General features: G+C 36.3%; 2 protein-coding genes across 2 annotated transcripts in view; one reads left to right on the top strand and one right to left on the bottom strand.

Annotated features, from left to right (window-relative positions):
* Positions 1 to 14,543, top strand: part of C9H11orf65 (chromosome 9 C11orf65 homolog) — an 89,774-nt gene extending 75,231 nt beyond the window's left edge. The window contains 4 exon segments of the mRNA XM_060160331.1: positions 5,750 to 5,920; positions 12,011 to 12,066; positions 14,391 to 14,413; positions 14,415 to 14,543. Of these exon segments, the coding sequence (XP_060016314.1) occupies positions 5,750 to 5,920; positions 12,011 to 12,066; positions 14,391 to 14,413; positions 14,415 to 14,543 (379 nt within the window).
* Positions 11,707 to 17,169, bottom strand: part of ATM (ATM serine/threonine kinase) — a 154,116-nt gene continuing 148,653 nt past the window's right edge. Inside the window, exon 65 of the mRNA XM_060160330.1 lies at positions 11,707 to 11,830. The gene's annotated coding sequence lies outside the window, so the exon portion shown is untranslated. The remainder of the gene's footprint in view (positions 11,831 to 17,169) is intronic.

Here is a 17,169-nt window from a genome sequence, read left to right as displayed (position 1 = left end):
TGGTAATGGGCTCAGAACAACAAAATACACTCATCGTTACCTAGAAACAGCTGGCTTTGACAGAATGGTGGTAAGACTTGCTGAAGCTCAGGTATAGCACCAGCTGGGAGCCATCTAGTAATAAGCCAATGCACATGAATAATAATCTTTTTTATTTCTTCTCTCTTTCCTATGTTTATTTATTCTCAAAACAATCCTCATCCATAACTGAGCTCTGTATTTCTAATTATATGGCCATTTCCATCTCAAACTCAACAGGTCCAAAACTGAATTTCTTATCTTTCGCATCATAAAAGTGGTTTCCTTTCAGTATTCCTCCTGGCCTCAGCTTATCTAGTCATCCAAGCCAGAAATGTAGATGTTGTCCTAGCCTTCTTACCTTTCATAAGCTCTTACGTGTAATCTGTCATTAGGTTCTATTAACTGTGCTTCCAAAGTATCTCCCAAGTCTGACATTTCTCTCACTCCCCACTGTAGCATCTCATCATTCTCAACTCTACTTCACCTGCCAAGTCCTTCTAATTGGTCTCTTTTTTTTTTTTTTTTTTTTTGCGATACGCGGGCCTCTCACTGCTGTGGCCTCTCCCGTCACGGAGCACAGGCTCCGGACGCGCAGGCCCAGCAGCCATGGCCCACGGGCCCAGCCGCTCCGTGGCACATGGGACCCTCCCAGACCGGGGCACGAAACCGTGTCCCCCACATCGGCAGGCGGACTCCCAACCACTGCGCCAGCAGGGAAGCCCTAATTGGTCTCTTTGTCTCTAATATCTTCTCCATCTCTCTATAAAGACAGAGGTGATTTTTTAAAACATAAATCATTTCCTTACCTGAAACATGTTAGGGAATCCCCATCACCTACATCCCACATGATATTCTTTATCCTTAGGTTGCTCTTTTCTGGCTCCAGCTACATGGCAACAAGATCTTCATCTTTTGATACTTGGCTCAAATATCTCCTTCTGAAGCCTTCCCTGACATACCTAGACATAGTTAAGCAGTTCCTTTTGATGTGCCCCATAGATCTTCTATATACTCAATTGTCGTGTTTTTGCAATTATCTGTATATTTGTCTGCCATCTCCACTAGGACTTTTAGTGCCTAAAGAACAGAGATTCTGTTCTATTTCTTAATTAGCACTGGGCCTCAGACACAGTAGATGCTTAATGAATATATGTTGCTTGCTTGCTGAATGAATGAATGCATTAATCCTTATGGCTGAGTGTCATTTCCTTTTTGTAAGGTTGCAGGGGATGAATGAGAAATTTTACTTTGTGTGCTTTGGTAATTGATGGCATTTAAACCCTTCCATTTGACTGTTGCTGAGAATCAACAGTTAACAAAATCAACAAAACCTTGATTTTTTTTTAACCTCTGTCTTACTAAAAGAATTCTGATTTTCACATCTGTTCCTTTCCTGTGTACCTACAGATCTTAGCTCTCCTTGACCTCATTTCCAATTTCAACCTTGGTTCTTACTAGGTCTTTGCATTTAAACTTTTCTCCCTGTCATGATATTTAGAAAAAGTTTAATTTAAAAATTTAAACATTAAATTTTTTAGTTTAGAAAAAATATGAGAACATTTTAAAGTGAATATATTGCAATATTATTTATAGTCAAATTTTGTATTGTATTTGTTTTCTTTTTAAAATACCACTCTATTTATAAAATAAGTTATGAGTATTATAAAGCGATCTTTATTTCTGATCACTATTGTATTTGAAATTCTGTTCGTACTTGCTAACTTGTTTTATGACTATTATAGACCACTCAATAGTGACTAATTTTTAAAGAGTTCAAAACAGAATTACATTATTGAAATAAGTTTTATAATTCTCTTTCAGCAAAGTATGAGAGCAAAAATAGATATTCTCTATTCCCTGAACATAATAGACACCCATGTTTTAAATGAATGAATGAACGAATGATGGTACCCAGTGGCCCAGATTTATTAATTAATTCTCATGCCACAACAAAAATGCATTTAGAAATCAAAAATGCTGGAAGGCTGGGGGTGAATGCATTTTTTATGAATTCCTCCGTGTTTTACCTTCCCAAATATACAAACACCTAAGATTAGAGCTGGAAACCTGGATGCTGTTCCTTTTTTTTTAATCTCATGGATTATATCCATTTAAAGTCTGACAAAGCAGAAACTTCATGAGTGCAGGGACATATCTTGTCACTGTCCTATTTCTTGCCACAGGATTATATAAGCCTTCTTTTATTGAATGTTTACTATGTGCTAGTCTTTGTCCTAAATGCTTTACAGGGATTTACACTTCTAAACCTCTCAAGAAAGCTAGGAGGAAGTAGTGGATTTTTTTGAAGTATAATTGATTTACAATATTATATTAGTTTCAAGTGTACAACATAGTGATTCAATATTTTTAAAGATTATACTCCATTTAATGTTATTATAAAACAATGGCTATATTTTCCTGTGCTGTACGATATATCCTTGTTGCTTATCTATTTTATACATAGTAGTTTGTCTCTCTTAATCCCCTACCCCTACGGTGCCCCTCCCCCTTCCCTCTCCTCACTGGTAACCTACTAGTTTGTTCTCTATATCTGTGGGTCTGTTTCTCTTTTGTTATATACATTCACTTGTTTTAGTTTTTAGATTCCACATATAAGTGATAACATAGAGTATTTGTCTTTCTCTGTCTGACTTATTTCACTTAGCATAATACTCTCTAGGTCCATTCATCTTTTTGCAAACAGTTGAATTTCATTCTTTTTTATGGCTAATATTGCATTGTATATATATATATATATATATATATATATATATATATATATATATATATATATATACCACATCTTCTTTATCCATTCATTTGTTTGTTTGGTTTTTTTAACATCTTTATTGGAGTATAATTGCTTTACAATGGTGTGTTAGTTTCTGCTTTATAATAAAGTGAATCAGTTATACATATACATATGTTCCCATATCTCTTCCCTCTTGCATCTCCCTCGCTCCCACACTCCCTATCCCACCCCTCTAGGTGGTCACAAACCACCGAGCTGATCTCCCTGTGCTATACGGCTGCTTCCCACTAGCTATCTATTTTATGTTTGGTAATGTATATATGTCCATGCCACTCTCTCACTTTGGACACTTAAGTTGCTTCCATATCTTGGCTATTGTAAATAACCCTGCTATGAACATTGGGATGCATGTATCTTTTCAAATTAGAGTTTTCATTTTACTTGGATTATATATACCCAGCAGTGGAATTGCTGGATCATATCGTAGTTCTATTTTTAGTTTTCTGAGGAACCTCTATATTGTTTTCCATAGTGGCTGCATCAGTTTACATTTGTACAAGTGTTCCCTTTTCTCCACATCCTCACCAAAATTTGTTATTTGTAGACTTTTTGATCAACATTCTGACAGGTGTGAGGTGATATCTCATCGTGGTTTTGATTTGTATTTCTTGAATGATTAGCGATGTTGAGCATATTTTCATGTGCCTGTTAGCCACCTGTATGTCTTCTTTGGAAGAATGTCTATTCAGATCTTCTGTTCTTTTTTTAAATTGCATTGTTTGTTTTTTTGATATTGAGTTGTATGAGCTGTTTATATATTTTGGATATTAATCCCTTATCAGTCATATCATTTGCAAATATTTTCTCCCATTCAGTAGGTTGCCTTTTCATTTTGTTGATAGTTTTCTTTGCTGTGGAAAGATTTTAAGTTTAATTAAGTCCCATTTGTTTATTTATTTTTTATTTTTTTATTTTTATTTTTTGCGTTATGTGGGCCTCTCACTGCTGTGGCCTCTCCCGTTGCAGAGCACAGGCTCTGGACACGCAGGCTCAGTGGCCATGGCTCATGGACCCAGCCACTCCACGGCATGTGGGATCCTCCCAGTCCGGGGCGCGAACTCGTGCTCCCTGTATCGGCAGGTGGACTCTCAACCAGTGCACCACCAGGGAAGCCCCCATTTGTTTATTTTTGACTTTATTTATTTTATCTTAGGAGACATATCCAAAACACCTGCTATAACTTATATAAAACTGCATCAAAAAGATTAAAATACCTAGAGATAAACTTAACCAAGGAGGTGAAGACCTATACTCTAAAAACTGTAAAACACTGATGAAGGAATTTGAAAATGATACAAAAAAAATGGAAATATATACCATGTTCTTGGATTGGAAGAATTAGTATTGTTAAAATGACCATACTACCCAAAGCAATCTACAGATTTAATGCAAGCTCTATCAAAATACCCAAGACATTTTCCCCAGAACTAGGACAAATAATCCTAAATTTATATGGAACCACAAAAGACCCCTAACTGCCAAAGCAATCTTGAGAAAGAAGAACAGAGCTGTAGGTATCACTCTCCCAGACTTCAAACTATACTACAAATCTACAGTAATCAAAACAGTATGGTACTAGCACAAAAACAGACACATAGATGGATGGAACAGAATAGAGTGCCCAGAAATAAACCCACACACTTACAGTCAATTAACCCACAACAAAGGAGAGAAGAATGTACAATGGAGAAAAGACAGTCTTTTCAATAAGTGGTGCTGGGAAAACTGGACAGCTCCAAGTAAAAGAATGAGATTAGAACATTTCCTTATGCCATACACAAAAATGAACTCAAAATGGATTGAAGACCTAAATGTAAGATCTAAAACCATAAAACTCCTAGAAGATAACATAGGCAGAGGTGGTAGTATTATGATCACCATTTGAAGGAAGAGGACACATGCCCAGAAAGGCTAGCTTATTTGGCAAAGATTATATAGCTAGTAAATTACAGAAGCAAGATTCAAAGCCAGGTAGTTTGATACCAGTCCTTGTTCTACACCACCTCTAAGCCACTTCCAATAAATGAGTGTCAAATTAATAAATTAATACAAAATTTCAGAATAGGTTAACCTTTAGAAAGGAATACAAATGTAGACCTTAAAATGGAAAACAAACAAACAAACCTAAAACCCCAGTATATTTTAATATTCTTGGTACTAACTTCTCTCTACTTAGCTCATGTTTGGTGGGTGCATTCATTTATGTGCTCAGATTAATATAAGATAGAACAGTGTGCCAAAGGAGTCTGGACTTGCAGTCAGATTTGAATACTGGTTCTGATGTATACATGTTTACTACTTACATGATCTTGAACAATTTCTTAACTTTTCCAAGTCTCAATTTTCTCATTCATAAAATGGGAATAAAAATAACTGTGACAAAAAAACTAAAAAGCTATCTTTTTAAAGAGAATTAAAAATTATGTATAAAAAGTACCTGACACAAAAGAAGATGTTAATATCACTCTTCCTTTTACCTCTTACTCTCGTTCCTTTTTCCCCTTCCCTTCTTGCATCCTATCTGCCATTAGCCACATGACTTTGTAAAGGTTACTCTTTCAGGATTTATTGCATCACCTATGAAACAATTGGGGTAGTTATCTCCAAGATCCTTTGACTCTATAATTCTATGATTCAGTGATTTAATACTTAGCTTTTCTTTGTATCACAACAGTACAACTTACTGAGAGGTGATTTTGAAATGAGGCTTCTCTGGTTAGTGTGGCTGATTAAGTTCTTTTGTTTTTTCCAGACGATGCCATCACATACAACTTGGCTTAGCAGTATTTGAATTAAATTGGATGAAAACTTGGTTTACTTTGTAAATAGTTTCACAGCAATAATACAGATTAACTGCATCCACTAGCAGTCACATATTTTAAAGGATTTATATCTCCCTTCCTTTCCTCTATGTAGGTACTACACAGGAAACCTGGAGGGTAAGTCAACAAATCATGAAACTCTAGGTTTAATTCACACAGCAACAAAAGGGCTAATAAGAGCTATCGAAGATGGTGGAATAGATTCTGTGATGGAATGGGAAGTGGATGAAGTGCTGAACTGGACAAACACACTCAACTTTGATGAGTAAGTACATGTTGCTATTCTTGGGGAGCGAGGGCAGACATCAGATATTTTTCTTTCTAATATTTCCTACTCCCATGTTGAATCTTCAAAAAAACAACTTGAATATTTATTATCTGTCTAGAAAGAAAATAAGAGGAAATGAGGGAGAAAGATAAAAAAGGGATGATCTAAAAGTAGAAAAAAGAAAAATATATTTGGGTGTTCTTTATTAACAGACTTTATTCTTATGCCTTAGTCTAAGTCTGCTTTACTTCTTACTTTGGGATATAGAAACAAGGCTAAGAACATGAAATTAATAATATAAAGAATTTCCTCAGCCTGTATTCACCAATCTTCCTGTGTGGGACATTAAAAAATTATAATTTTTCAGTGACATACTTCGGCCCTTGAAAAACATTTTTAGGCTATTTTGTGTGATGGAAATTTAAAAATACTTCATATAGTCATCAGGGCAATGCAAATCAAAACCACAATAAGATCCTATTTCATACCCACAAAGATAGCTATAATTAAAAAGACATATAGTACCAGTGTTGGCAAGGATGTGGTGAAATTGGAGCCTTTATATACTGCTAGTGGGAATGTACAATGGTATAGCCATTTTGGAAAACAATCCAGCAGTTCCTCAAATGGTTAAACATAGAGTTGCCATACAAGCTAGCATTTCTACTCCTCAGTATATACACAAGAGAAATGAAAACACATGTCCATAAAAACTTGTACATGAATATTCATAATATCATTATTCATAATAACAAAGAATTAGAAACAATCTATTCATCAGCTGTTGATTAAAATGTGATATATCCATACAATGGAATATTATTTGGCAATAAAAAGAAATGCTGATCGTGCTACAACACTGATGAACCTTCTTAGTAAAAGAAGCCAATAACAAAGGACCACATATTGTATGGCTCCATTTATATGAAATGTCCAGAATAGGCAAATTATATGGAGACAGAAAGTAGATTAGTGGTTGCCTAGGGCTTAGAGATTTGTGGGGATTGGGAAGTGATGGCTAAGGGGTATGAAGTTTCTTTTTGGAGTAATGAAATGTCCTAAAATTGATTGTGGTGATGGATGCACAACTCTGTGAATACACTAAAAAGCCATTGAATTGTACACTTTAAATGGGCAAATTTTATGGGATGTGAATTATATCTCAATAAAGCTTTAAAAATATTCACTATTTACTCAGCTACAATAAAGAATGTGAATACTGCATGGATGAAGAGGAAGGAAAAATAAAACAAAGATGGTGTAAGTAAAGAAACATAAGAAAAAGGAAGACATTTGGAAGAGGGAGATAAGAACATGAAATAGGAAAAATTAGGTTGACCACCATTGAAAAATAGACCAGAAAAAAGAGGCCAGAGGAAGTAGAGAACAATGAGAAAAGGAAAGATAAGAGAAACAAAGAAAAAAGGGAAAGAATGACTAAGAAAAAAGGAAAATGAGAAAACAAGAATAATAGAAAAAAAGATAATTATGGGAAGAATAAATTAAAATAAAAATAAAAAAGAAAGATAAGAAGGAATAAAGAGCTAATCACCCATAGTAGATGTGCTAAAATATTTTTTTAATAAATAGTGAAAAGATTTTATGACTCAATAACCCCAATATCTTGTCCAGAGCATAGTACTGGGATTCCTTATAGACAGTACATTTGTGGTTTCTGAGGCACTGAATACATACAGATGGTAATAATGATGCAAGAAATGACATCCAAAGAAAGGAGTCATAATGCTGTACTTTTTCCTTTCCTAAGATGGTAAAGAAAGGAGAGAGAGGTAGGGGAGGTCCATTTTGAATGAGCTTATGAGGGCAGGATAGAGAATTCTCTCAGGAAAGCTTTTGAAATCCTGCTCTGCCTTTGCCTTATACAGTTGGCTAATTCAGCAAAGGGCCAGCTAGCTTCAGTGAAAGATTACAAAATAATCCACACCCAGTAACCTATATTCTATCACTACTGGAATACAAAAGAATAAAACAATTCAGTTCAAAGGGAAGAAATAAATGAGCATCTCAGTCTACACAAGACTTTCCCCACTATCATCCCCTAACACCCTTCTCTGGTAGGTGAAGAAGATTCCTAATGGCTTCCCTTCATGGAGAAAAGGATAAAAACAGAATAAACCAGGAAAACTTGAAGTGGTTTTTTGGTATCATATACTCTATATGTAATGGGATAAATACATCTAGCTTTGATATGGTGAGACCTAAATAGACATTTCTCCAACGAAGATATACAGATTGCCAACAAACACATGAAAGGATGCTCAACATCACTAATTATTAGAGAAATGCAAATCAAAACCACAATGAGGTAACATCTCACACTGGTCAGAATGGCCATCACCAAAAAATCTACAAACAATAAATGCTGGAGAGGGTGTGGAGAAAAGGGAACCCTCTTGCACTGTTGGTGGGAATGTAAATTGATACAGCCACTATGGAGAACAGTATGGAGGTTCCTTAAAAAACTGAAAATAGAACAACCATATGACCCATCAATCCCACTACTGAGAAAACCGTAATTCAAAAAAGAGACATGTACCCCAATGTTTATTGCAGCACTATTTACAATAGCCAGGACCTGGAACCAACCTAAGTGTCCATTGACAGATGAATGGATAAAGAAGATGTGGCACATATATACAATGGAATATTAGACATAAAAAGATACAAAATCGAGTTATTTGTAGGTGGATGGACCTAGAGTCTGTCATACAGAGTGAAGTAAGTCAGAAAGAGAAAAACAAATACTGCATGCTAACACATATATATGGAATCTAAAAAAATGGTTCTGATGAACCTAGGGGCAGGACAGAAATAAAGACGCAGACGTAGAGAATGGACTTGAGGATACGGGGAGGGGGAAGGGTAAGCTGGGATGAAGTGAGAGAGTGGCATGGACATATATACACTACCAAATGTAAAATAGATAGCTAGTGGGAAGCAGCTGCGTAGCACAGGGAGATCACCTAGGTGCTTTGTGACCACCTGAGGGGGGGATAGGGAGAGTGGGAGGGAGGTGCAAGAGGGAGGGGATATGAGGATATATGTATACATATAGCTGGTTCACTTTGTTATACAGCAGAAACTAACACAACATTGTAAAGCAATTGTACTCCAATAAAGAGGTAAATAAATAAATAAAAATAAAATAAATAAATAAAAAATGCAGATACCTCATGTTTCCAAATTATGTACAACCTCTATCAGTTCGTTCTCTGACTTGAGCATAATTTGGCACCCACTTGGAATTGTTAGAAAGCAAGTTTTTCTACTGATCTCTAGACAACAAAAATTTCAAATGGAATCCAGCATGATTATTTGGGAATATTTCAGTAGTATTACTGACCACAGCCTACTGATTATCTCAGGCAAGACAAGAATTTGCAAAGACCTTCCCCTAGCTGAGAGCAGACATTAGGACAGCACCTTCTTCCCAGTGTATTTATTGTCTCCACAGTCTACTTCCCTCTTAGATCTTTGTAGTTGTCTAGATATTTGTAACTGGCTTTATAATACCTTATTTGATGAGAATTTCAAAGTCATTTTTCCCTTCAGAAGAATTGGTAGCCACTAATTCCTTGGAGAGTATCCTTCAAAATCTATAAACAGTTTTTGATAGTTGGACCATTAGAATGACATACATGTGTTGAACACTGATATTGAATGATACAAACCAGTTTCTTCCCAAAGGCTTTTGTGCTAGCCCCTAGTTATGACAGATGGATGCTCTCCTGGGAAGAAACCATGTACAACTTCAGATGCACAGGGCAACAATATCAATTGAGTACAATATTATTATAATTTTGAAGAATGGATTGGATAGAGCCAACTTCACTCTTGGACTCAAGGACACTGATGAGTACTGTTGCAAATTCTGTAGTATCCAGAGATACATTGCTGTAGGTGCTTAGAACATAAAGCAATGCCTGCATTGCTGTTACTGAGTCACCTACAATGCCACATAGTGGCTACTCTGCCTACTGCTGGCATTCAGCCTGATGCATTTTCAGGGGTGTATTCTCTAGCGAGATGGATGTTCCTCTTCTAGGATCTTCATATTTTTCAAACTGCATGTGAAATTTAACATAACCCATTAAGTCATCAGCAGCTGGGGTATCTTAAATAATTTCCTGACGTTCTATTAACCCTGTTGGTGAGAGCTCTCAGTGGGTAGTTTCTATGTCTGAAGCTGCCCCTTTGATTTCTAAGACAGGTAGTTATGTTGCCACTCTGGCTAGGGACTTTCCCCAGGCCATTAAGGTATTAAATTTATACTCCTGAGGGATCCACGGTAGAGTCCACATATACTTTACTTTGCTAGTATCTAAAAAAAAATTTCAAAAATTTCTTAGATCAGCTCTATTATATAAACAGCATGATAAGACTATAATCAGATTGTTGCTTCTATTTGTAAAGCTTTGATTTCTCATTGGCTACTGCTGTCATGTTCCTGATGAGAAGTTCTTTTTTAACAATTGAATAAATTCATATCCTGATCTCAGGTAAAGCAGGGTCAGTGATCAACCTTAAATATGGCATAAGTTTTTGCCCCAGACTGTCAGGGTTTAGCATACAATTGATCAAAGGTCCTTTATCTTGGTAACTTGAAGGTGGAATGAAAATCTTTCAGTATATGAATCTAAGGAAGCAGAATTATTGACACCCACTATTCATAGTGCTCCTGAGCAACCACTGAAAGCACAAAGTCTGCCTAAATTTAAGGTTAAGCCAGATTGAACTGTCAACTAAGAGGTTCTGGAAAGGGTTTAAACCACCTGCTATTATCTTGCATCTTTTCACTTAACAGTGACCCAGCACTATCTCATTTAAGGCCACAGAATAAAGTTCTTGGAGTAACAAGAGGTAGCAGTAACAAGAACGAGCTGACTTAGACACAGTATTTTATTACAATTAAACACCATTGCATAATATATACCTTCTCATAACAAAAAAATTCAGGAATACAAAGTTAACAAAAGTAAAATAATTCAAATGAAAATCAGTGTTTTCTGAATTACATGACAATTTTAATCCTCCTCTTCCTTTCTCAGCCAGCTTCATTTTAGCACCTGCTGTGATCAACTCCTTACCTGATTTCTTGGGTACAGTTGTAAGAAAGGAGGCTTGGGAAAGGGGGATACAGAGACCAAAATGTGATGCAATAAGTCACAGGAAACCTGGGCCTCGGAGCTTTCTCTCATCTTCTTAGTTCATCATACTTGTCCTTCCCTATCTACCTCTTCTCGGGCTACATCTGTCTCCCTATTTCAGTCTCTGTTTAGGGAACTGAAATGGCAACTGCATGTACCCTGCTTGAATATGATCTCATGTTTACTGGACACAGCAAAGACAGCACCATTTCTCTAATAAGATCATAAACCAAATGATTTAAATGTATACGTCAGAGACAGTAGGTCTGGCAATCCAGAACCAAGGAGAAGGTTTTGTTGCTGTAGTTTTCCCATGACTTTTTTCCTCTCAGAGTTTTCCATTCGTACTTTTAATTTAGAAGTTAACTAACATCTTAGTTGTCACTCAGTTGAGGATATGATCTAGCAGGAATGGAACGGGATAAAATGAGGAGACATGTGCTGGGGGTAGGCCAAAGGGCACCAACGTGGTAGATGGTAGGCACCATTTTCATAACTCCTCCAACTCCTTGTCCTATGGGTTGCCTTAGGTGCATGAGAGCTACTTGGAGGTGGGAAAGTCAAGAAATTAAACATTTGGGCTTGGCGATGCAGGGGACATGGGTTTGTGCCCCGGTCCAGGAAGATCCCACCCACGTGCCGCGGAGCGGCTGGGCCCGTGAGCCATGGCCGCTGAGCCTGCGCGTCCAGAGCCTGTGCTCCGCAATGGGAGAGGCCACAACAGTGAGAGGCCCTCATACTGAAAAAAAAAAAAAAAAAATGAAATTATACATTTGGACTAGTGAATTTGTCACCATTAATCTAAAATTTCATAGATAAAGTAGAATTTTAGAAGTAGTCTAAGTATGTACTAATGAATCAATTTATTACTTACTAATAAATCAATTTAATTTAATGAATGTCTATGTAATGTGCTTAGGTACATTGCCAACTGGAAGGAAATTGCTACAAGCAACTCTTCAGCTAACTTCAAAAGTAGGTGTTTTTTTTTAGCAATAATGGGCAATTCTTATAAACAAAAACAATACTTTCCAGACATGTACACATTTCTAAGCACCTAACAAACACTTCAGCACTCTGCACAGTATATAGACATAAATAAATTTGCCAAGTCATTTTTGCCTTTATACATAAAATTGTTATTTGGGAATAGAAGGAAATTTTCTATTTTATTTAGAGTTGGATAACATGTTTTTTTTAAAAAAATGAATTCTCCTTTTAAAATGTTGCATATCATGTTTCAGTAATTTTTTTTTTTTCCGGTATGCGGGCCTCTCACTGCTGTGGCCTCTCCAGTTGCGGAGCACAGGCTCCGGACGCGCAGGCTCAGTGGCCATGGCTCATGGGCCCAGCCGCTCCGCGGCATGCGGGATCCTCCCGGACCGGGGCACGAACCCTTGTCCCCTGCATCGGCAGGCGGACTCTCAACCACTGCGCCACCAGGGAAGCCCTCAGTAATAATTTTTAATGAGCAAACTTCACTTGGCAAAATAAATGCTATTCCAGAAGTACCAATAATTCTAACATAGCCAAAGCCTAATTATAGTTTTCATATAATCTGAGTGTATGAGTTCTGTCCCACTGTCATCTGTGATTGGCAGTAAAACAAAGAGGTTATAATTATGGAGTGCTGATTCATAACTGCCTGGTTTTGATTTTGGGCTCTACTGTTTACTGTCTGTATGATCTTGGGCCAGTTACTTGGTCAGTTTCCTCATCTATAAAATGAAAATAACAATAGTACCTAGCTCATATATTGTTGTGAGGTAATAAGAGATAATATATGTAAAGAGCATAGAATAGTGCTTGGCGCATAGTATATACTCTATAAATGTTAACTATTATTAGCTTGAACCTATCCACTTATTTCCAACTCATTGCCACCACCACAGTCCAAGTTGCCATCATCCCTCTGCAGGCTTCTGCAATGGTCTCTAAACTTATACTCCTCCAGTCCATTCCCCACACTACAGACAGTGATCTACAAATTTAAATCAGCATAATTAAAACAAAACACTTATTTAACAAACTCTTCTTTAGCAATTACCATGTGGAAGTGCTGTCTTAGAGTGTTTTATAAAATTGATTCATTTGATCTTCAGAACAACCCAACGAGACAGGTTCTATTACCTACATTTTATAGACAAGCAAAGAGATGCCAAGTTACTTGCTCAAGGTCAGTTACTGTGAGGGCCAGGATTTGAACTGAGACTAGGTAGCTCTAGAACCCATACCCTTTTTTTTTTTTTTAACATCTTTATTGGAGGCTGGTCTAGCTTTCCACCCTTATCATGTCCCACTCTCTCCCCCTGGCTCACAACCCGGCATCACTGGCATCTAGCCTGGTCCTCAAACACACTGTGGTTTCCACTTCAGGGGTTTAATGCAGTTGATGGCCTTCTGGAGAACAGGTTTAGGCAACTGTCGTCACTTGAGGGCAGGAAGTTATTTGTTTTGTTTGCTACTGAGTTCCCAATGTGTAGAACATAGTAGAGTCTCAATGGCAGGAATTTTGTACTTGAAAGGAATGACAAGTACAAAAATGGAAGCAGATAATATAAATTACTGAGCTAAAAGATTATTGTGAAAAGAAGGAAAGATACAGCATGGTAATTGGAAGGAGCATAAGAGCAAGTGAAAATTATTTTAAGTAATGGAGATCTGCATCATAACTGAAGGCAGTACAAGGTGATATATTGAAGATGCTGGCATTGAAAAGAGGAGGGAATGTGTGCCACTTCTTCAAGAAGCATGAGGAAATCAAATCCAGAATTTGGAAACTTTAGCTCTAGGGACAGAAATGGCTTCTCTTCATTTGTGAATAAAGAACTGTTAGCTAATAGTTAATTGTGGAGTACTAACTAAATGCCAAGTTCTTTACATGCACCATCACACTTAGTTCTCACAAAAATATGCTGAGGCATGTGCTATTATTATCCCCATCTACCCCCTTTATAGATGAGGACATTGAGACAAAGGTTAAATAACTTGCTTCAAATTACAGAGCTAGCAAAAAAAAAAAAATTACAGAGCTAGCTAGTAGTAGGTCAAACCCCAAACCCAGATCCTACAGAACCTTTTGTAAAGATGGACAATAAAATATGGTAGTGAAAAGTAGGATGACCTCAGAATTTGGGACATTTATTTCGGTTTTGGTTAAATAGGATATAAAGATATCTGCTCTAAGAGTGGTGAGAAGGAATGTGGAATAGACCTTACCTGGAATGCAGTAGCATATTGAATAAGTCTATATCCTGTCATATCTTGCATCTTTCTAAATATTTGTCATTCCTCTCTAGGTTTCAGGTTTGAGCAAGCACAGGAAAAAAAAATATGACTATAAAGATATATTGGAAGAGGAAATGGGAACACAAGAAGTTACTTCATTTGACAATATTTATGAAGGACCAACTTTTACTAGACTAAGGCCTGATTCCACTTATGGAATATAATTATAACTATATAAAAAATATAAAAATATATAATTATAAACTATAATTTCTTTTCTGAGCTTTAACCCTTCAAGCCCTGATTCCATCAGAGATAGTTTATTCTGGCTGGAATGACTTGTATATTCTTGGCACAGAATCTAGGCCAATTAAAAGTAAGGAGGATTAAACAGAAATAGAACATCAGACTGAATACAGTAGCCATGGAAAATGTAGAAATTATTCCCGGTATTCTGCGAAACTGTAGTATTCTAACAATCATACTTAAATAAAAATATTATACTTAGGTGCAAAAAAAACCCTCAGTCTGATTGTTTTTCTTCTTTATTTGAAGCATTCTTTATTTGTGCATTTCTATCAGGCAGAGCCCTTTCTCCATTAAAAAAAGAAAAAGGGCAGTGTAGCAAGTTGTCCTTTTATTAGAATGCAAAAGCCTTACTAGAATCCCTGGTGCCATTCAGCTTAGGCATCTTTGAACAAAACTGGGTTACAGGGGCACCATTAGCTAAAGGAGCCAGAAAAGCAAAAATCTATCTCTTAGCTTCCACAGTGGGAAGAATAGAAAACTGGAGATGACTGTTAGGTCAAGGAACAAAGCCTACCATACCCTCCAGGTCTGAATTACTGTACCTTCCCATAAAAACCCTCTACTACTAACCATCATCACACTTATCACACTGTAACTGTCTACAATCCTAACAGACCAGAGGCTTATACTCCCAAGCATAAAAAATTCAGCAGTCAGAGACCTAATGTATATTTAAGAAAAAAAATCAGATTTATTCATATAATTTACATATACATTCACCTATTGTAAGTACTCAGTTTGACAAATATATATATATATATATATATATAGTTATGCAGTTTTCACCACAATCAAGGTATCATGCATTTCCATCACCCCCAAACTGTACATCTTTGCAGTCAATCCACCCATCCCATGCCATTCCCCTGGGACTGATCTCCTTTCAATCACTACAATTCTGCCTTTTCTAAAATGTCACATAAATGGAATGATACTATATGTAGTCTTTCTTGGTCTTGCTTCTTTAGAATTATGCTTTTGAAATTCATTCTTGTTGCATATTTCAGTAGTTCATTGCTTTTAGAATGGCTAATGTTCCATTACATGGCTATACCACAATTTCTTTAAACATTCAGCAGGTTGATGGACAATTGTTTTTTTCCAGCTTGGGATCATTGTGGATAAAGCTGCTATGAACATTCATGTACAAGTCTTTATGGGGATACGTATTTTCATTTCTCTTGGGAAATAACTCAGAGTGGAATTGCTGAGGTAAACAATAACTATATGTTTAAATATCTATTTATTTATTTATTGAACTATACTTGCTTTATGTTTCAGGTGTACATCAAAGTGATTCAGATATATATATATATATATATATATATTTTCAGATCTTTTTCCATAGTTTATTACAAGATGTTGAATATAGTTCCCTGTACTATACAGTAGATCCCTGTTGTGTATTTTATATGTAGTAGTGTGTATCTGTTAATCCCAAATTCCTAATTTATCCCTCCCCCTTCCCCTTTGGTAAATAAATAAATTTGTTTTCTAAGTCTGAGTCTCTTTCTGTTTTGGAAATAATTTCATCTGTGTCATTTTAAAATTCACATATAAGTGATATCATAATATTTATTTCTGTCTGACTTATTTCACTTAATATGATAGGTCCATCCATGTTGCCACAAATGACATTATTTTGTCTTTTTTATGGCTAGTATTCCACTGTATATATGTATCACATCTTCTTTATCCATTCCTCTGTTGATGGACATTTAGGCTGCTTCCATGTCTTGGCTATTGAAAACAGTGCTGCAATGAACAATGGGGTGCAGTATCCTTTCAAACCATGGTTTTCTTTAGATATATGCCCAGCAGTGGGATTGCTGGGTCATATGGTAGTTCTATAATAAGTTTTTTAAGGAACCTCCATACTGTTCTCCATAGTGGCTGTACCAGTTTACATTCCCACCAATGGTGTAGGAGGGCTTCCTTTTCTCCACACCCTCTTCAGCATTCGTTATTTGTAGACTTTTTGATGACGGCCATTCTGACTGGTGTGAAGTGATACCTATTTGACTTTGATTTGCATTTCTCTAATAAGTAGCAATGTTGAGCATCTTTTCATGTGCCTGTTGGCCATCCTTATGTCTTCTTTGGAGAAATGTCTATGTAGGTCTTCTGCCCATATTTTTTGATTGGGTTTTTTTTTATATTGAGCTGTATAAGTTGTTTATATAGTTTGGAAATTGTCAGTTACAATGTTTGCAAATATCTTCTCCCACTCTGTAGGTTGTCTTTTCATTTCAGTTAGGATTTCCTTTGCTGTGCAAAAGCTTTTAAGTTTAATTGGGTCTCATTTGTTTATTTTTGCTTTGTTTCCATTACTCTAGGAGACGGATCCAAAAAAATATTGCTGCAATTTATAGCAAAGAGTGTTCTGCTTATGTTTTCTTCTAGGTGTTTTATATTATCCGGTCTTACATTTAGGTCTTTAATCCAGTTTGAGTTTATTTTTATATTTGGTATTAGAGACTGTTCTAATTTCATTCCTTCACATGTAGCTGTCCAGTTTTCCCAGCACCAGTTATCGAAGAG

The sequence above is a fragment of the Lagenorhynchus albirostris genome, chromosome 9 (assembly GCF_949774975.1).
Source record: "Lagenorhynchus albirostris chromosome 9, mLagAlb1.1, whole genome shotgun sequence".
Lineage (NCBI taxonomy): Eukaryota > Metazoa > Chordata > Mammalia > Artiodactyla > Delphinidae > Lagenorhynchus > Lagenorhynchus albirostris.
This window is presented reverse-complemented; position numbering and strand designations above follow the sequence as displayed.